General features: G+C 47.8%; 8 protein-coding genes across 8 annotated transcripts; 4 read left to right on the plus strand and 4 right to left on the minus strand.

Moving 5' to 3' along the window:
• Positions 1-611: 611 nt before the first annotated feature.
• Positions 612-4,523, plus strand: VTN77DRAFT_515 (uncharacterized protein; the record flags this gene model as incomplete). The annotated part of the gene is made up of 4 exons (XM_069421287.1): positions 612-2,002; positions 2,076-2,874; positions 2,934-4,427; positions 4,512-4,523. The coding sequence occupies 4 exons, from the start codon at positions 612-614 to the stop codon at positions 4,521-4,523; spliced, it is 3,696 nt and encodes a 1,231-aa protein (XP_069273485.1).
• Positions 4,524-7,804: 3,281 nt separating this feature from the next.
• On the minus strand, positions 7,805-8,840 carry VTN77DRAFT_516 (uncharacterized protein; the record flags this gene model as incomplete). The annotated part of the gene is made up of 5 exons (XM_069421298.1): positions 7,805-7,936; positions 7,993-8,198; positions 8,258-8,411; positions 8,471-8,563; positions 8,775-8,840. 5 exons carry the CDS (start codon positions 8,838-8,840, stop codon positions 7,805-7,807), a joined length of 651 nt encoding a protein of 216 aa, XP_069273486.1.
• Positions 8,841-9,508: 668 nt separating this feature from the next.
• Positions 9,509-10,419, minus strand: VTN77DRAFT_517 (uncharacterized protein; the record flags this gene model as incomplete). Its single annotated transcript, XM_069421309.1, has 4 exons — positions 9,509-9,640; positions 9,698-10,062; positions 10,121-10,193; positions 10,252-10,419. 4 exons carry the CDS (start codon positions 10,417-10,419, stop codon positions 9,509-9,511), a joined length of 738 nt encoding a protein of 245 aa, XP_069273487.1.
• Positions 10,420-11,069: 650 nt separating this feature from the next.
• Positions 11,070-13,806, plus strand: VTN77DRAFT_518 (uncharacterized protein; the record flags this gene model as incomplete). The annotated part of the gene is made up of 6 exons (XM_069421320.1): positions 11,070-11,642; positions 11,693-11,998; positions 12,052-12,252; positions 12,304-12,522; positions 12,576-12,801; positions 12,848-13,806. The coding sequence occupies 6 exons, from the start codon at positions 11,070-11,072 to the stop codon at positions 13,804-13,806; spliced, it is 2,484 nt and encodes an 827-aa protein (XP_069273488.1).
• A 658-nt stretch (positions 13,807-14,464) lies between these two features.
• On the plus strand, positions 14,465-14,987 carry VTN77DRAFT_519 (uncharacterized protein; the record flags this gene model as incomplete). Its single annotated transcript, XM_069421331.1, has 3 exons — positions 14,465-14,628; positions 14,703-14,826; positions 14,925-14,987. The coding sequence occupies 3 exons, from the start codon at positions 14,465-14,467 to the stop codon at positions 14,985-14,987; spliced, it is 351 nt and encodes a 116-aa protein (XP_069273489.1).
• A 545-nt stretch (positions 14,988-15,532) lies between these two features.
• Positions 15,533-16,750, minus strand: VTN77DRAFT_520 (uncharacterized protein; the record flags this gene model as incomplete). Its single annotated transcript, XM_069421343.1, has 1 exon — positions 15,533-16,750. One exon carries the CDS (start codon positions 16,748-16,750, stop codon positions 15,533-15,535), a length of 1,218 nt encoding a protein of 405 aa, XP_069273490.1.
• A 2,211-nt stretch (positions 16,751-18,961) lies between these two features.
• Positions 18,962-19,509, minus strand: VTN77DRAFT_521 (uncharacterized protein; the record flags this gene model as incomplete). The annotated part of the gene is made up of 3 exons (XM_069421354.1): positions 18,962-19,018; positions 19,073-19,389; positions 19,452-19,509. 3 exons carry the CDS (start codon positions 19,507-19,509, stop codon positions 18,962-18,964), a joined length of 432 nt encoding a protein of 143 aa, XP_069273491.1.
• A 615-nt stretch (positions 19,510-20,124) lies between these two features.
• VTN77DRAFT_522 (uncharacterized protein) lies at positions 20,125-20,445 on the plus strand (the record flags this gene model as incomplete). Its single annotated transcript, XM_069421365.1, has 2 exons — positions 20,125-20,303; positions 20,358-20,445. 2 exons carry the CDS (start codon positions 20,125-20,127, stop codon positions 20,443-20,445), a joined length of 267 nt encoding a protein of 88 aa, XP_069273492.1.
• Between the last annotated feature and the right edge of the window lie 99 nt (positions 20,446-20,544).

Genomic DNA, 20,544 nt, shown 5'->3' on the forward strand with positions numbered 1-20,544 from the left:
ACTCAGAGAAAGCCATTCTCCGGTAAAATATTAACTGAGGTTTAACGTCTCGTGCCACCATTCACTGTCGGACAATAAAAAAGAAAGAGCAAAAAAGAAATTCCTTGACATGTCTGCTGCCAGCCGCTTGCTGCCCGATCTCAGGCTACAACCCTGCAACAGGCCATAAAAGCCTCACTGGATGGGCTTCCTCTGATCATATTCCAATCTCTCCCATCCTTTCCTACCTGTACATAAGTACATCTCGACCCTCCACAGTGCTTGGAACTATTTTCCAGATTGCTGGTGGGGCAGCCTTACGCGTGGTCCGTGCATGACAAGCCCGGAGGCTCTGCGCTCACCCTCCAATCAGCGCGCGGCAGTCCTATTTAGCCTCGCGATCTAACTGTCTAGGAGCCCGCGAGGTTGACAAAAAGTGGTCTGCGTGACGTGAACTCTGACGGGTTCTTCCGCCCAGATACTTCATTGAAGGTGCAGGATTGGTGTTTACACTTTTGGAGGCCTTTCAGGCTTCACCTACTAGAGTGCGGCGGAGTGTCTCCTCTTTACCTGCCGCTCAGTCACTTGCGCAGCCTGACTTCTACGCGAGGCAGAGCATATAACAAGGCGCCATGGCAACCATTCCAGGTGGCACGTCCGAAGAGGACATCCTGGAGGACCTCCAACTACATCAGGCTCTGCTCCAAAGTCTCATGGAAACGCGACCGGAAGCACGCGAAGAGAGGGAAGAACTGCAAGAGGTGATAAGAGGGCTGGAACGGAAGCTGGCTCGGTGTCGCGGTGTGCCTTCTCGTATCCCCTCATCGCGCTCTTCTGCGTCAGTCCAAATGGTTCCTCAGTTTGATGGCCCATCTGATGAGAATGACGAGAGCCCGCTATTCTGGGGTAGCCTAGATGATGACCCTGACGGACGTCCCCCATCTCATCAGTCTCATCGCTCCATTTCTTCCCCGGATCTCTCTCGGTTTTCACAGTCGTTACCCAACCGAAAGCGTTCTCATCAATCTGCTGCGTTAGGCGAATCCTCCGAACCGTCATCGAAGCGAGTCGCCTCTTTCGAATCCCGTCCCTCTACCCCAAGCGTTTCGTCAGTGCGTAGTTTGGGAGAGGGGCCCGGCTTCTTCGACGACAGCACTGAAGAGCTCCAGAGGTTACTGGGCTTTGACAACCGTGACACTCTCTTGGCCATGCAACGTGAACAAATGAAGGCGGAGCAGTGGTTGAAGGAGCGCAAGGAACAAGAACGTCGCGATGCAGAGTATGCGAGGAAACTTCAGGAGGGGTGGTTGGAAGCATCTCGTCCATCCACGGCATCCTCTTCGGGTCCTGCCTCTGCAGGAGAACTTGACGACTTTGAATTTGAAACAATGCCGCCACCGTCTGGCCCTAGACGGGATTACCCCAAATTCCCTACAAGTGGAGATCGATCTGCGCTACCAACCGGTCCTTCCCTCCGCCAGCCTTCTTCTACACCTTCTCTTCCCCGTCCCTTGATGAGTCTTTATCAGCCTACCGCACAGCCTGCTCCTTCAGTTTCCAACCCTGACAGCAGCGATAGTGAGGTGGCTGAGATCACCCCATTAGATTTCCGACGCAATGTGCAGCGGCAGTCCATGGGGCCACCGCCCAGATCGAACTCCAATTATGCATGGCCTGATGCTAGACCTCTGGGAGAGGCAACGACTCTGTCTGGTGGTAGAACGTCTTCTCCATCAAAATTCCCCAGACCACTGGAAGTGTCTTCCTCCACCACGAACTGTTACAACCCAGTTCCAGAAATCAATAAATTCCAACCTCAAGCCTCCTCCACCTGGTCACAAAGCTTATACCAAAACACTTTGAACAAGCTCAATACAGGAAGACCAATTTCCTCTTACCTTCCAGGTGCTTCTCTTCCAGGTGCTTCTCTTCCAGGTGCTTCTCTTCCAGGAATGCGTCCCAACTACCTTGATCCGTTCCTAGGCCTTGGCCCATATGGGTATGGGTATGACGGACCTCTTTCGTATGTTTCGTCCTTTACTCCTTTTCATCCGCTTCTTCTGCTGCTGGTGCTGTCTGTGTCTAACTCCGCATAGGGGCAGATACAACGAACTCTATCATCATGACTACGCTGCCGACAGCAAGAAAACTGCTGAGGAGATCAAAGAACTTTTGGAGAATCTTCGACCTGATGCCGACCTGCCAAAGGAAAATCGTGAAGGGACTCCGGAGGCTTTGAAGTATCCTTTACTAGAGCATCAGAAACTCGGATTGACTTGGATGAAGTCGATGGAAGAAGGTAAGAACAAAGGGGGCATTCTAGCTGACGATATGGGCCTGGGAAAGACAATACAAGCACTCGCGCTCATCGTTTCGCGGCAATCCTCCGACCCCAATCGGAAAACCAATCTCATTATTGCCCCAGTAGCTTTGATGCAGCAGTGGAAGCGGGAAATCACGAGAATGCTCAAGCCTGGAAGGCACCAGCTCTCCGTGTATGTTTTGCATGGTGACAAGCGAAGTGTCGACTTTGCGTATTTGAAGAAATTTGACGTGGTTCTCACAACTTTCGGAACGCTTGCATCGGAGCTCAGGCGTAAAGATGATTGGCTTCACATGCAGCAGCTCGCTGCGAATACTTCCTCCAACATTACTGCAGAGAGATTTAATCTTCCTGTTCTTGGGCCGAACAGCACCTGGTATCGCGTGATCATCGATGAAGCTCAGTGCATCAAAAACCGGAACACGAAAGCTGCAGTGGCCTGTTGCAGCATCAATGCCATCTATAGATGGTGCATGAGCGGCACTCCCATGATGAACAATGTGACAGAACTGCATTCCCTGTTGAAATTCTTACGTATCCGACCCTATTCCGATTTAGAGCAGTTTAACAAGGTAGCTCTAGTTCTCTGGAAGGTATATTGGCTAGTCCCTTTACTAACGGTATTTCCTAGGATTTCACGAGACCATTGAAGGTTGGGGATCAGCGACTACAGCAAAAGGCATTGCAACAGTTGCAGGTCTTGTTGAAGGCTGTTCTTTTACGCCGAACGAAAACTTCCAAGATTGACGGAAAACCCATCTTGCAGCTACCGCCTCGAATAACTGAGGAAGTGCACGCCGTGTTCAGCGAAGATGAACAAGAGTTCTACAATGCATTGGAGAACAAGACTCAACTCCAGTTCAACAAGTATCTTCAAGCTGGGACTATCGGTCGGAATTATTCCAACATTCTGGTGTTGCTTCTTCGACTCCGACAGGCATGTTGCCACCCGCATTTGATACACGACTTCGCCGTTGATGTCAGTGCTGCCACGGGAGGAGAAATTGACTTGATAGAAAACGCAAAGGCGTTTAGCGCCGATGTGGTTTTGCGATTAAAGGAGAACGAGCCTCTAGAGTGTCCCGTTTGCATTGACGGGGTGGAAAACCCGGTTATTTTCTTCCCTTGTGGCCATAGCACTTGTGCGGAATGTTTTTCCCGGATTTCGGATCCGGCCTTGGCTATTCAGCAGGGCGTTAACGATGGCACTGTGGAAATAAAATGTCCCAACTGTCGTGCCAAGATCGACCCAAAGAAGGTTACGGACAATGCGTCCTTCAAGAAGGTTCACTTCCCTGAAAGGGTAGAAGGCGAGAATGAGGATGCCGAGGATGACGATGATGACTCGGATGACGACTCGGATGAAGAGAGCGAAAGTGACAGCGACGCTGGCAGTCTGTCCGACTTTATTGTTCCTGATGACTACACTGACGAACCAGAAGAGTCGTCCTCCACAAGGAAGAAGAAGAAGAAGAAGAAGGACAAAAAGGCAAAGGGTAAAGGACCCAACAAACCCAAGAAGACGCTGGCAATGCTCAAGAAGGAAGCACAAAGAAATGCGGCGGCAAAGCGCAAGTATCTCCACCGCTTGCAGAAGAACTGGGTAAGCAGTGCCAAAGTCGACAAGACACTGGAAGTCTTGCAGAAGATCCGGGATGCCGGTGAGGGCGAGAAGACCATTATTTTCAGCCAGTTCACTTCGCTGCTTGATCTTCTCGAAGTCCCGATCATGCGGAAGGGCTGGGGTTACCGACGCTACGACGGCAGCATGAGACCGGCCGACCGTAACAACGCGGTTGCAGACTTCACAGACAATCCAGACTGCAAGATCATGCTCGTGTCGTTGAAAGCGGGAAACTCGGGCCTGAACCTTGTCGCTGCCTCTCAAGTGATCATCTTCGACCCGTTCTGGAACCCGTACATCGAAGAGCAGGCCATCGACCGCGCCCATCGCATTGGCCAGATGCGCCCGGTGCATATCCACCGCATCTTGGTGAAGAAGACAGTGGAAGATCGCATTCTGGCGCTGCAAGAGAAGAAACGCGAGCTGATCGAGGGTGCTCTGGACGAGACCGCAAGAAGTCAAGTGTCCCGCCTGGGGCCGAGAGAGCTGAAGTTTCTATTTGTATGTACCTGCCTCTGCGTGTGTTTTGTTTCCAGTTTGGTCTACAAGTTACTAACACATTTGTCTGTTTGCGTGTTTCTACAGGGAATCAATTAGTCGGACGGATCTCGGAGCTTCGTGTTCTCCATCTTTTTCGAATTTTTGGCATCGGGCGGTTTTTTTTATCAGTCGTATTATCATCCCCAGCACTACTTCCCTGGAGTTTCGTTCCGTTTCGTTTTCATGGTGCTTGGATTGGACCATAAGTTATACCCCTCAGTTCGGTTTGACCGGTTTTCTTTAATTTCCTTTCTTTTTTTCTTTTTCTTTTTCTTTCTTTTCTTTTTTTTTTCATGACAGCAGGATACGATACGGTTAGATACCAGGCCAAGCACACACACGACGGCGTTTGGTCTGGTCTGTCTGGTTCTAAGCGGAGATGACATTTCCTTTTCTTCGCCTTCCTCCCGGTACATCCTTGTAATTCTTGAAACTTTTCATTTCGTTCCCTTTGGTTGCAGCTGTCGTGGTTGTGATACTGGCACTGGCGCACGTCACAGATTGATCGATCGATTAATCGTTCATGCCTGCCTACCTACCGAACCTACCTAGCGGACCAGTTTCTTTTCTTCTTCTTTCATTTTTTCCCCTTTTTATTTTTGTTTCTATATTTTTTTTTCATGTATTTTCATGTATGTACAAGTATGGCATCGTCCCTAATCATTGATTAATTCATTTTCTACAACATATTCCTTTCCTTCCTTCTCTCTCGGGTTTCCTCTTCAGATCATGCCCTTTTCTTGCTGTTTCTCTCACATTTTTTTTGCTCCCACTTATATTTGTTTTATTTATTTATTATTATTTTTCCCCTTTCGGGTTCTTTTTTTTTTCGGGGTTTGTTTCTTTCTTGCCTACTTGTGATAATATCTTCACTTCACAGATCTAATTCATAGATCTAAATTTGAAGAGAGACAAAAATAATATCATTATTATCCCCCCCTCCCTTTTTGAAAAAAAAAAGAAGAGCGTTTTGGTCGGTTGGTTAGATAGATAGGTACCTAGACCGAATGGGAGATGAATGAAACGAAATGAGATGGATGAACACTCAGACAGACTGACAGACTTATAGAGAGACAGCGCAAGACTAACGCATGACATGCATACATTTATTTATTTATTCCGGCCAAAGATCCATGTAGGAAAGAAAGGAAAATTGAAGTTTTAAGTTAGTCAGATAGTCACCCAGCCAGCCAGCCAAAGGATCCATCCATCCATGTCTAGGCACCTATACCGAATCGTCGCCTACCTGAGGTGAACCTTGGAATCTTCTTCTTTCTTCTTTCTTCCTTTCTTCTGCCCATTATCGAATGATCCATCAATCCATCCATCTCCTGAGTGACAGACACTGACATCCCACCGAGACAGAATGAATAAATGTCTATCTCACCTCCCTTCCCTTCCTTCCCTTTCCCTTCAGAATGCCGGAGATCAGAAAGAAACTGTGAGAATTTGTAGACGAAGACGATAGGAAAAAAAAACGATTGAATTTTAAGTAGAACTAGAACTAGAGCTCCTACATGGTATGACAGGAAGAAACAGACGATGAGCAGAGAAAAAAAGAAGATGAGAAAAAATAGGGGCTGATTTTTATGTCCCCCAAAAATAGCCGATTCAGCTTCCATCTTCTTCCTTTGTCTCGGGTATTTGCTTGGTTCACCTAGTCCTAAGGACTGCGAGGCGCTGACAGAAATCTATTGAATATGGACGGTCTTTTTGGCTTATAATATAAAAGCCTATCTTTTTGTCCTTCTTCCATATATAGTTCGTATTCTTTTTTTTAATTAGTGCAGTTGTTAGTTAGCCTCTCAATCAATATGATCTCTCTCCAAGTCTTTGATAGGTTATGAGCCCAGGGAAATTATTTGCCTCCTGAGGCTTCTTGCCCAAATACTCTCTACTATAGGCTATTAATAATAATAATCTTTAACTCTTTCTGCTACCATGTTGCTCTATTTATGAGAAGTCTACCTAATTTATGAGAGATCTAAAAAAAGTCCTTCCCTTTTTTAAAGTCCTTTTGTTTGTTATGAAGTTATTCTTCATGAAGCTTTTCTTTTTTTGAAAGCCGGTCGGTCGGACCATACGAAGTGTTTTGAAATCCTCTTCTCCATGGATGTGAAGCCGGATCGACTGTACAAAGTTTTTTTTTTTGACTCCTCTTTTGACCATAAGCTATAAGGCACAAATGTATCTTTATATAAGCATGCGAAGTTAATGAGAACCATCAAATCCAGAAAAGAAGCCTATGAAGCCAAAAAAAAAATAAAATAAATAAAATAAAAATAAACCTACGAAGCTAAACTGTTGCGAGAACCTATAAGACCACAGGAATCATTATGAGAATGGTTGGAACTGCAAGAACAAATAGACCTGAGAAGCATACTTAGGAGGTAGTTTGCAGGGCAGATTTTGACATACCTAGGCCTAAGAAAGAGGCAGTTGGCAAGCCTAGCTAGTAAGCCTAAGCTAGTTTTGAGGCATAGCCTAGGTACATACTTATAGATGAGTCTGATTAGCGAGCCTACTTGGCAAGGGTGTTCGCAGTTAGGTAGGGGGTTGTTAGAGTTCCACCTAGACGTCTAGGTTAGAGAGTTACCTGTTGTGGAAGTTGGTATGGATTCACACCTGGCAATTATTCCCTAATCAAGGGGGTGTATTATTGGCATTCTAGGAGCTTGTAATATAGCTATTATAAATAAATCCTGCACCTATTACCCACAACAAGGAAGGGGATAGAAAATCTACCAAATATGGGGGTTTTTTTAAGGCTTATAAAAACCATCTTTCTGTTTCTTCCTCCATCTTTCTTATGTTTTTTTTTTTAATTAGGGCAGTTGTTGGCCAGCCCTCTCGATATGATCTCTCCCCAGTCTTCGACATATAAAAGGGTCTGCTTGCTTGCTTATTTATCATATCGTATCGTCTAGGGTAAACTGCATCTCATTTGCGTCTTGCATCGCATTTCGCATCCATCGCATGCATGTATGTAGTGAACTGGTGGCGTGATGATGAGAGAGGATAATATCAACTCAGGTCTAAGCTAAACTACTTGCCAGCGAAATAATAATCGGAAAAACAAGAAAAAAAAGTTGGGAAAAAATGCAGTCAATCAATTCATTTAAAAAGTGGCCGTCCCCCGCCTTTCCGCCCAAACCGATCATCATTGATCCTCTCTTGCTTTGCTTGCTGTACCCATTATCTTATTGATCGTGTCAATCGTTCATGCTTTTTTTGTTTGGTTGTCCAAAGAAATTTCATTTTTTGTTTATTATTTTTCTTTCCCAACCGTAGCGTAAGATCCACTCAGATCTCGTCTCCCACAATTGGATAGAATCCGTTTACAGGTCAGCGTCCTCCTCATCCGGCAGAGGCTGCTGGGCAGCGTCTTGCATCTCCTTCTGGTATTGTTCGAGAAGCTCGGGGTTGACCTGGACCTCGGGAGGAGCAAGGGCAGGAGCAGCGACGAATTCCTAAAACTCATGTGAGTAGTGGATACAAAAAAAGCACAAGAGGGTAAAAATCTTACCAAAGACTGGTTGCCGACGAGCTTCCGAGCCAGCCACAGGAAAGGCTTCTCGAAGTTGTAGTTGGACTTGGCCGAGATATCGTAGTACTGAAGGTTCTTCTTGCGGTGGAAAGTAATGGTCTTGGCCTTCACCTTGCGCTCCTTGACATCGACCTTGTTGCCACAGAGGACGATGGGGATGTTCTCGCAGACACGAACCAGGTCACCTAGAAGCCAAGTCAGCCATCTCAGGTAACTCTCACTTTTAACTTGGACATGGACATACGGTGCCAGTTAGGAACGTTCTTGTAGGTGATACGCGACGTGACATCGAACATGATGATACCACACTGGCCGTTGATATAGTATCCATCTCTCAGACCACCGAACTTCTCCTGACCGGCGGTATCCCAGACGTCAAACTGAATAGGTCCCAAGTTCTATATCAAGGTCAGCCAATCTGACCATCCTAGAAAAAAGGCGACCGGGCAAGACGTACCGTGGTGAAGCCGAGAGGGTGGACTTCGACACCCAGGGTGGCAATGTATTTCTTCTCGAACTCACCGGTCAAGTGGCGCTTGACGAAGGTGGTCTGTCGTGATGAAAATCTAGCGTTAGCGATGCCCTGCTGCGCGAACAAAAAACACCAAGAATTGACGACGATGAAGAGAGAGAAATCCACACGTAGTGAAAGCCGATCGCATCGATCCAACTGCGGGGTCACGCGATCGTCGTTGCGGTCTATCAATGTGCAAGGACATTGGGATGCGATGAAACAGTCACCAGGATTCAGGACAACTTGCCTTTCCAGTACCACCGTCGCCGACAAGGACGAGCTTGAAAGTTGGTGGGGCTTGCGGTGCTGCCATGGTGATTTATGTGACGGTAATTCGAGAACTTCCCAACAAAAGTATCGAGAAGATCGAAAAAAAAACGCTTCGCAGAAAAACCAGCGATGCGGGTGTCTCAAGACTCAAGAAGGGCGTATCACGAGGATCGTGGACGCAAGGGTTGACAGGGGAAGGAAGATTCCTTGGAGATGTTGGGCCGGTGATGGAATTTTCGGCGGTGACAACAAACGAGCGGGTGAGGCTGCATCACGTGACTTGGTAAATTTTGCCCCTCCTTGGAGCCCCTCCGCCATTACTAAGGCAGTTGCCAAGTACGTACTGGCTGAAGAAACGAAGTCACTGCCTACGGAGCACAGAATTCCATGCTTGCTAGCTTTTCTTTTCTAGCTACCAATCACACGCGTATTAAAGTAAGGCAATTAGCGTCTACATTTGTAGGCTGCAGTTATGACGTCGCTTCCATTGCCCCGGATCTATATTTTTTGAAGGTCTCTACCTTCCATGCGTATTAATTATGCCTGATATTGCTACCCGACCGTTCTAACTCCGTTACAAAGACTCCCGGATGTTTTGAGACGATGCCTAAAAAAAAAAAAGGAAGGCTGGAATAAGTCAGGATCAACCCGCAACCTCCGACACCCGTACAGCTCATGTAGTTTATATCTTTTCCATCTCTGTTCCATCTCTCACAACGGAACCAGGTGGCAACCAAGCAGGCCACGGCCACCCCAGTTGCGCTGAGGAACAAGACTTAGACTCAGCTCCGTGGTCCCTTGCCCAGATTCATTTTCCCGCACGACTTTGACAACGATAGGGCGCTGGATGCTCGTTAGCGACCGATTCAGCAGTCACATAGATTAGAAGTGGTTCCATACTCCCTCGTTCTGTTGTACAACTTCCCCGATTTTCGTTAGACGTTCGTGGTTAACCCAGTTGACACCTCCGAAGCTGCGAATTGTGTCTCCCGCTTTCAAGCCAGCTCGATCGGCGGGGCTTCCACTCACAACGCTATTAACCCTGGCGAACGGAGTTTCCACCATTCCTGCCTGCGGTGTAGGTGTAGGGCTCTCATGCGGGATCGGGGGCTGAGATGTAGATGCAGACGCCGAATCTCCAACTGAAGGAACACTCTGAGCCTGCCGGAGGGCCTCGAAATGCGCATGGAGACCTTTCTCCAAGTATTTCATGACTTCTTTGTGATCATTTCGAAGGTGTATTATCCGTGCTCGTGTTATGCGTACTGAATTTATAGGCTTCAGAAAATGAATCTCGAGTAGACGAAGTGACCGGGTACATACTTTGTGCTACGTCGATATCGTTGCGTGGAAATCCATCAGGCGTGAGGAGGGGTGTGTTCATGTCGACTCCATGCTAGCGAAGATGGAATCAGTTTGAAATCCGTGACGCGATAGGATTTTGGAGCACTCACAGATGTTAAAACACTGCTGAGAGCTGAAAGCTCAGCTTCAATACGTTCCTTTTCGTTCATGAGCTCGACCATCGATAGTTTCGACCGGTCTGGGAAGCTTGCCCCCCCGGACCTAGGACCGGAGGGGACAGTGGGAGCATGAATATTATCGTCCATAGGGATGCCCATATCAGAAAATATACTGTGTTATAGAATCATCATCAATCAAAAAGTTGGATAAAATTCGGGGACGAGTTGATGAGGGGAAGGCGGGATTGCATAGGCGGGTCCGGGGACAGCTTACCTTAGCTAAAGGTACCTTGATTGCCGCCGCGTAGCGCTGATAACAATTATTATGCGCAGGCAACCCCGGTAGTCCATCCCGAGTCCAAGCCTGAGGAGATTCGTATTTATCTTGCTGATACATACTCATTATACTATATAGAAAATTTGCAGGGTCCCAGAATGGCAATACATTTGCAAAAATTCTCGAATATAAGGTCGATGGCCTTCCAGAAGCGCCACAGAAATATGTCATTGCATAGCAGTAACTCACGGAACAGTAACTGGGATATGAAACGCAACGACATCATATTCTTATGTGTGTTTCTTTTTCCATGGACATTGAATTGCCGGAGACCTTCCGTTGGCGCACCATGGCCAGTCAATGCCTCCGTCGTACCTTCCTGTTGAACACTCGGTCTGTCGTCGTTGCCTGATATGGCATTCTTAAAGTTTCAAGCTTTCCAAGCTATAGTGAAGTTGGCGTGCTTCTTGTTGTTCACACTCCTGATTGTGAATGATGTGTCTTCTCAAGACTTCTCGACACGTCTCTTGTCATGGAGGTCATGGGGAAGGAGACCGAAGAAGAGGAGGTATGCGAGGACTTAACCGTCCAGAAGGATCTTCCAAATCTCAATAAAAGCTCACTCGATGCGGCAAACGCTACACCTGCAGATACAGGCACCAACTACCCCTTCAAGAAATGGATGGATAGCTTCCGATCAAGGAGACGAGCTGTTCCCCGAATTCCCGAAGTATACGTTGAAGGCTGGTTCGATGAGCCTTCAGCAGTCACCAATGACGCAGAGTTCAGTACATCACCTCCACAAGAGCAACAATGGGACCGGTTATCTGGTGGCTCATCCTCCATCTTGGGGACCGTCAAAACTGCCAGTATGAGCTTGGCTACTCAGAGTTTTGCGACGAGATCGAGGGCGAACACGCATAGCAGTCACCAGAGCGCACAATCCGGCCCTGAGGTGCGGAGGTCCTTTGATAGTGTCAGGCGGACCACATCGTTGTCTATGGAGAACGCAGTCAGGAGTCGGGCAGGTAAACGACGTCACGTCTTGCATGAGATCTTTGTCTCCGAGTCGAATTACGTTGACGGTCTGCAGGCATTGAGCAAGGTGAGTTCTGGTACCCCATGATCTTCAGTCGGAGCTGACTTCTGAATTAGATTCTCTCCGCGTCTTTGACAACGAGGCCGGCGATCTATAAGGATCTGCAAAGGCTACTGCAAATGCATGAAAATTTCAAGGAGCGACTACAACTCGTCTCCCCCTTGTCTGTGGAAAGTCCTCCAGCAGAGATATCGACGCTTCATGGACTGCAGGAAAAATTGAGAGATCTGCCACGCTTCAAAAAACCACAAAGTCAATCTCTGCGAACGCGTAATCTCAAGGCAACAATAGATTCTCGATTGAAGAGGGCGACGGCAGAACCTTCAGAGGCTTTGAAAGTCGCTAAAGAGCTCGAAAAGCTGGTAAGAGAATTGAAGAATGCCTGCTCTGACGTGTCTGACTGGTCGGGTTGTAGTCAGAAGGCTTCGGGGTCTATGAAGACTTCTGCAGTAAATACGATTTACTCTACGAAGACATGGACCTCTTGCGCAAATCAGTTCCTGCCGGTGGTTTTTGGTTTCACGGAATTGAAGCCTTGGCCAAGTCTGTGGAATCGACCGATACTCGCAAGCAGGACAACAAGAAGTCCATGACTATCGAGGATCTCCTCATCAAGGTTTGGCTGTTTGCAAAGCTATCCAGGAATATGCACTGACTTTGTGATTAGCCCGTTCAACGAGTTTGCAAATATCAGCTGTTACTCCAGGAATTGCTCAAGACTACCCCGGCCGGTGATTGCCCATCAACTCATTATGAGATCCGTCAGATTTTAGACAAAGTGCGCCGGATTGTCGCTCAAATCAATACTGCCACTGGCAACCCGGTACTCAAGGATAGGATTCAAAAAACAATCATTCTGCAGGGACGGTTGGATTATAGTGGCCAGGTGAGTTCACGTCCATGATATAGGACATGCCAGATTTTAATCGCGTCTCGCAGAGTGTTCTTCACGATGTCTATCAACAGCTGGGTCCCCTGAATCTTTGCGGTGTTCTTCACGTCGCCTACAAGTCAACCGATCGAATCACGGGCGAATATATGATCTGTATTCTTTTCCCTAGTTACTTAGTCCTTGCCAGAGGAGGGTATGATAACCGCAAATTGATCGTGGTAGCGTCGCTGTACGTTTTGGATATGACTGTCGACATTCTCTCCAACGGTCAAGGTAAGGATTAGCCGCCATGATACGATCTCCGTGCTGATTCGGACAGGTCTTGTTTGTCACGATGCGCCATATTCTTGGAAGATTATCTTTCAGGATGACCAAAATCGGTATGAGATGATCCTCAGCGCCTCGTCGGCAACCGAAGAACGGCATTGGAAGACTGAACTGCTAAGAGCGTCGGCCATGTCGCCGAGTGCACTGCCTACCTTGTCACTGGAGCCAAGGGGACTTTTCCTGCTATCCCTCTCATTGGTACCGTTGGGTCGCATTGACAGCCCATCGGCAGTCCTTGTCCGGCGACCATCTACGCGGTCTATGTCCACTCGCTCGAGTGTGAAACGTCACCTTGAGCACGTGATCATCAAGAAGACGCACAACCCTCTCCATGACGAAGATGTTCGCCATCTTCATGAAGGCGGGATCGAACGATCCCGATCTGTGGCGAGGGAGACTTCCCCCACGATCCTCGCTCCGCTGAGGCAGGATCGAGTCAGGTTGGAACGGAGCATCGCGGACATATTCACCCGCGATGTCCTTCCGTATCCTGGCATGCTGGTGACTCGAGCTGATTATCTTCGAACGCAATCGCTGATGCGAGGACTCTCTTTTCGCACCCCTTTTAACAGTCGGCGTTCCAGCTCCATCAGCAAGGGCACCGTCAAGTCCTTTGAGGCCGGGAGTGATACAAAAGAAGAGGATGATTTGAATGAGAAAGACGTGGAGGCGTATTATCCTCTGCGGGATGTGGTGCAGCTGGCAGAGGAGCTGGGTGTTGACAAGGGTACATCCGATAGACCTGAGACTATGCGACATGCGCCCACGAAAGCATTCCAGAGTGTGAGGCACGTAATGAGAGCCAGTTCGGATTTCATCACGTACAGGTCGAGCGAGAGTAACTTGAGGAGCAAGAGAAGGTCGATCCCATGGAAACGGTGGACCTCGCCATTGGCTTTCTTCAGTTCGCTCAGTCGCAAGAGCAGCACACGGGACAGTAGTGAAGGGTGACAGTACGATATACCTTGGCTCTTTGGAATTCCTACTCTACCTAACTACCGGCTTCTCGAGCTTTCGACTACGGTGGGGCAGGATATGTTGGAGGTTTTGGATGGAAGACGTTATCGAATATACCAAGAGCGGAGTGCGGAGGAGGGGCGGTGCCAAGATGGTCAGAGAGGACAGAACCTTCGTTTGTATTATTCGTATTTCGGATTAGATCAGAAGTATTTTGTCAGCTGACGAATCATGGGAGTTCATTCCATACTGTCTGTAGATGTAAGATATGGTGGTGGAGTCCTGGAGATCCGCAGCTGCGGAACCCTATGACGTCGACGTCAGGAGCTGAGCTGCTCCGTCATGATGAGGGTGGAAAGCTTCCTACATAAGGCCTCCCTGCTCGCGTGCTGTCTGTTCAATATCCCATCCAGAAGAGAAAGTCAATTGCTTTGTTGACTTCGTACAACGCTACAATCCATTTCTTTTAGACGCAGTTGGCAGTTGATTTCAAGTACGGAATCCTCACCTCTCATCATCCCGATCACGCGACTGGAAGATATCCTAGAACATCCTCCCTCATCACGTCCCTCCCGCTCTGCAGAAAAGGTTATATATATACGCAGCTCATCCGTCAGGGAAAGAATCGAAGCGAAGCGAGTCATCGTCCATCATGCCTCGCGGAAACGACGACTTCACCAAAGTCTTCTACAAGGGCAAATTCGATGACTTCGTCATCTTCGTCGATGACGTCCCCGCCGTGCACAGCTGGCGGAAGGACCGCTCCATCCCGCTGCAGCGGGTACTGAGTGGGTGGAAGATTTTCGTGACGCATCGGTGAGCACTCACCAAGAAAAAAAAAACTCGGTCTGTTGAGAGTGAGGTGGCTAGGTGGCTAACGTGTTTTGTAGTCACGGAGCCCAAGGCGTCCTTGATAATGCTAGCAAGGCTGTGCTGGAGAATGAGTTTGGCACCGCGAGAGAAGAGGATTGTATTCAGATGATTTTGGAGAGGGGGGAGGTGCAGGAGTCTACGGTGAGTTGAAGCCCTACCTACCTTCCTACCTTCTTTTGTCTATGAAGATAAAGAAGACTTGTGGAAAGGGGTTGACTTGATTCTAACTTGGACAACAGAACAGGGAACGCCAGGCAGACAAGAACCCCAACAATGGGCCAATTGCTTCCGGGTACTCGTGAATATTTTATTTTATTCAATCTTGTTCTTTACTTTATACGATTGAATTGACGTGATGGATGTGTGTATGCATGCCTATGGGAGAAAGGAAAGGAAAGGAAAAGAAAGGGTGAGAAGAAAACCGGATTGGCGATGAAATGTATTGTTATCTTGTTCTGTTCTGTTTGTTGAGGGGCTCTGGATCTGTATGACTAGTCTAGTTATATATTAGCAATTTAGCAATTTAGCCAATATGAATGATATAAACCATTATCACCGAGAAAATGGGATTTCGGCCGAAGGAAACACGGCTATACGTGCCTGTGTCTGCGTCTGCGTAGTTAATGCAGCTTCGCTATATTCCTTGATATAGCTCGGTAGCCACCTGGGTATATTATTCTCATCTCTCATCTAATATTCTAGCATAGCATATGTATCCGGGTATAGTCCAAGGAAGGAAAAAAAATAAAATAAAAAAAAACCAAGAAGAGAATACATAGCTGATTATCGTCTTCTTCATCAAGTTTCGACTGGAGAGGATTCCTGATCCTCGAGTAGATGATATACGTCACTTCGCAGAGTCGTCCTGGGTATTCGCGAAGTAGGGAGAAGCAGAAGCAGAAGCAGAAAGAGGCGAAGAATCAGGACTAGCGGCAGCGGAAGCACCTGAATCCGTGCTGGCAGCGGCGGCAGCAGTAGCATCCGCATCAGCAGCAGCAGCAGCAGCAGCTCTCTCCTCCCTCCGCTGTACCACCCACCGACCCAGCTCATTCCACACCGCCTGCTTCTCAGCCAGACTCATCGTCGCAGCTAGCCCGCTCGTCGTCGTAGCGACAAAGACCCGCGCCCCCTTCCAGTCCGCCGTCCTGCCCAGATTCTCGCTCTCGTCCTGCCATCCGTACCGGAACTCGGACTTGCGGATCGCCCGCCCGTGCTTCACCCGCCAGATCGCCTCCCAGATACTCTTCCCCACAAGCCCGACGGCTTCGGGCCGTTGCGCGGCGATCTTTGCCTCGAGCACGGGCACGCCCGCGTCCATCTCGGCTTTGCTCAGCATGCTTGCGTCGCGCGTCGGTCGTTCGACGATGTTCGTGTTCCCCACTCCGTAGAGCTCTGGGAGCCGGTACGTGTCGCTGGGCGGGTGCCGGATCGTCGTGATGCCGGAGGAGTGCAGCAGTTTCCAGAATAGGTTCGATGGGTGCGCATATGCGAATCCCGTCGAGCCCGTCATTAGCCCTGGGTTTACCCCGACGAGGAGGAGGATCAGGTTTGGAGGGATCGTGTCGCGGAGGCGGGAGGGAGGGGTGAAGGAGGGGTCTTCGGGTTGCGAGCAGCGTTTTCTCTTTTTGGGGGAGGATGACGAGACCCGTTGCTTGGGGGGACTCAAGCTGAGAGAAGTTGAACTGTTGTTTTCGGAGGGAGAGGAGGATCCAGTCATACTGGAAGTGGAGGTCATAGTCGACGCTCGAGAGGACTGCGAGCGAGTGACGCGCTGTCGTGCTATTCCTGTCGTAGGAGAATCCTGTAACAACCCCCCATCGTCCGGCCCTGTTGTCGCCTTGGCCTTCTGCATCATCGCTGGCGACGATCCTATCCTTGCAGCAGGTCTCTTCTGCACAGTTTCCACCTTCGTTGCCTGATGGAAGAAGTATTTATTCAGCTTCCCGTGGAAGCTCGTCTTCTTGTTGATCGGCATATCGTCGTCATGGACCTCATCACCATTGTCATCACCATTATTATCCTCGTCATTATTATTAGTAGTATAATCCGTAGGAGACAATGACATGGTTGCGAGGGACTATATCCAAGGATTCGGTTCGCGCGCACAGCACCTGCAAACTTAGCTTCGTCTAGCCCCGCGGGTTGGACGGAGCTAGAAGGTCGTCATCATCTGGTATATAGGGAGAGTCTGTTTGTTTGTTAGTGAACAATGAAAGGGGTCGTTTGCCATGAATGTCGAACGTCGAACTTGGCAGTTGCCAGTGCTTTCTTAAGATGAAAGCTGGGGTCCGTTAATTATCAGGTACGGAGGACCACTGGCGTATGCAGTAATACTACTGGTGCAGACGGCTCCACTTCGGCCCGACGATTAACCTATGCCCTAGACTAGCTACTACTGTTTTCCTGCAACAAGGAATAATGATTCATGTTGACCTGCATATTATTTCGGTGTTTGATTTATTAATATAGATATATAGTAAGGGTACTGTTAAAAACAATTTTCTATTAAAAATTGACGAGATTTTATTTTTGATATAGAAAAAAAGTTTTCCCCCTTAGGGTCTTAAAACATATCTTATATAGGGTTAAAGATAACAAAAAATGTTAAGCAAAACACACATATATATGGACAAATAAATTACAAACCTATAGAAGTCTTGGATTGCGTGAAGAATATTCTTATGCATTAATATAATAATCAAAAGGGCATTATTTTTTATGATTAAATACATACCTAAATCCATAGAAGAACTTTAAGAACTTTATAGGAGTAAACCTAGTTGAAATTAACTTAATTTTTTTCTAAATAGAAGATTTGATTTGCTTTAACTTTTTTTTAAACTGAGAATAAGAGATTTATTTATTAATGCCATTAGTATATAATTTCGTCGTTGAGAAATCGAGCTTGAAATATGCAGGATTTGGTCACGAAAATGGGCGACGGTTTCTGACTTTTTTTTTGGAGGGGATTGTATGTAAGTAAGTAATAGCCACTCCCTCATAACTTCAATCATATGAGGAATATCCTATTCATTTATTATGTACGGAGTATATAATGAGAAGTTTCAAGTGAACACTGAAACCATGATCACGAATATTCTCTAGATAGAAAACAACTGCTTTGTCGCTATCGTGGAGAGTTTTAAGGAAAAAAAAAACAATAATTACCAATCTAGTGGCTTGGACATGAAGATACCTAGGAGAATATATTTCTTAGTTAGAATATAACAGATGAATTAGAGAAAATATTCAATATTAGGGGAAAGAAAGGGGAAAGAGGGGATTGGGATTCCAGTCATCAGGAGTTGGAGGAGGAGGAATTCATATCAAGTTTTACTTGCCCCTGGTTCTTTCTTTATCTTTTCTTTTCCCTTTTTTTTTTCTTTATTTGTCTCTCCTTTCCTTCTTATAAAAAAATCCTAGAATCCTACTATCATCTCCTTGAAACACAGTTCAACGTGCGCAGAAAGCGTCGAAAAAAAGGAAACAATGACGTCTGTTTCCAAAATATTATGTCCATTTTGTATCTACGTTTGCGCTTGATAGCTGGAAGGAGAGGACTAACAAATTATATGTTCTTTTCCTTTTTCCCCTCCCCCCCTTTTGTTTTTTTTTTCCCCGACGAAACAAACAAGAAAAGGGGGAAAAAAAGGCGGATATAAATTCATCATTAACATGAATTTTCCACGTGTTTGCCAGCAAAGTCCCCCACCAGCCCGTTTCGAGAGCCAGAGCACGATGATATGCATACGATATGGGGATCATATAAAGACAGGAAATGTCGAAAAAAGAAAAATTTTTTTTTTGCTGTCTCAGGTCAACTAATAGCCGTTCCATAATCCAGTTCCGACTTATATTACCCACGTATCAGGTACGTAGGCAACGGCACTTGTATGTACTAATGTACCGGGTTATGTCGACACTGATACTACCTTGTCGTCGGGTTGGGGCTAAGAATAATGAAATGAAAAGCATGTATGGAGGTTGTTATTCAGTAATTTCTTTTTTTTTTTTCTCTGTTTTTCTTGCTTTCTACTTACATGCCGTCCACACTGCTATTACTGCTACTACCACCAAGATGAAAGGATGGGAGCATTAGTTTAATACTGGAGTTCGACTGAGTGGGGGATGCATAAGTCTCCTTTCTCATGACGATCAACAGGCTCGATGGTGGCCATACACATGCATCTCATCACGAATAAATTCCAAAGTATATACAAGTATATACTCAAGCACATATGTATATACGAGGCCCTGCAGCGCACCGCACCGCATTTCAAACTTTCCCACTCGTATTCCTCTTTGGCAGTGTCCACGGTACAGGGCAGACCACCTGCGCAATCAGTTTCCCGAACTCAACTTGACTCTATGTGTGGTTGCAACTCACCTCGCCCTCACTATAAGCCCAGAAATACGCCGCCATGCCAATGAGATAGTAGACCGCAACATCCCCCGATTGATACATGAGCGCGCACGCCAGCGCGCTGAGCGGATAGACCAGCAGACGGAGCACGATGCTGCGGTGTGGAAGCGTCCCCGCGATCGGTTTCAACGGCCATTCCCACGCGAGCGCCATCAAGCCCAGGAGGAGATTGATGATCTGGAGGATCGGGACTGGCTTGACGGCGCCGTTGAGACTTTTCGTCAGGAAGTCCCAGAATACCTTGGGCCAGAAGAAGCCTTCGATGGAGGCGCCGACTTGCCCTGTGATCACGCCGTGTCAGTTCACTGTCTTATCTGCGAGGTCTGGTGAGGAGAAAACTCACAGCCTGCCGCCGAGAGGATGATCAACCGCGCCCAGTGGTTCTTGATAAGTCTACCCATGGTGCCGGCTCACGAGGTTTCCTGTCTCTTGATTTCCTTCTGACGGTAGACGAGGGGACAGCAGACGAGGAACCCTTCTTCTCGTCCAGCGAGTGATTCTGCTGCTCTTTCGACCAGCGAAAGAGGTGCACGTGAGTATGAAGGACACCGTGAACTCGACGAGGCAAGTGATCGCTCAGCAGCGCCTGGCTGTCCTTCGATCGGCCTCACGCACACATCCACCTGGTGATTCCCCGGAGTAGGGGTCAAGCATATAAGACTGATCAAGGAGCAGAAGTGGGGACGGATTGCTCAGACCAGCTCGGATGAAGTGGTCTCGAACTTGTGGAGCTCCAGAACGTCTTCTCAAACAGACGCGGAGATGTCAGGATATTAGGGATGTCTACGGAGTAGATGTGATTGATAACTTGCCAAGCTGTTCCAGGAGAACTTAATCAGTTGGAGTGCGACAGAGCATGAAGGGTACATTTTCTGAGATGGAGACATGGACTGACTGACAGCCTCCCCGCTCACTCTGCGACCGAGTCTGATTTTCTGCATGTCTCTCAAGCCCATTGGCCACTGGTAGCTTCTGAAGGAGCTCTCATGCGCCTGTGGCCACTGGCTGGCAGGTTCATGCGTGCGAACGGAACCCTGGAGCAACCCCTCACGACTGGTCTGCTGAAGAAGCGGCCAAGAATCCTCAGCGCTAGAAAGGATCCTGACCCTCGAATGGCAATGCAGAGCTGGGAATCTGCCAGGGATGGTCGGTGCGCAGGACTAGGGGCGATGGTGCGGGCGGATGTGCAGCAGATGTGCGGCAACTTGCGTTAGCGCCTGTCCTCCAAATTTAACTGACGCCATTGCAGTTTTGAGGCGTCGGTCGCTGCAGAGATGCGCATGATGGCTGGTACTGGTATCTCTCCAGAAGAAATCTCCCCTTTGCCCACTATCTGATGGCGTGGCTGGGACAACCGCACGGACGACAACGGCAGTCATGGAATACGAGATAAAGCAGATGAGATGGCCAGACGAGGAGTCATTTTCGCTACCGAA

This window comes from Rasamsonia byssochlamydoides, assembly GCF_041956645.1.
Source record: "Rasamsonia byssochlamydoides strain NRRL 3658 unplaced genomic scaffold VTN77scaffold_100, whole genome shotgun sequence".
Classification (NCBI taxonomy): Eukaryota; Fungi; Ascomycota; class Eurotiomycetes; order Eurotiales; family Trichocomaceae; genus Rasamsonia; species Rasamsonia byssochlamydoides.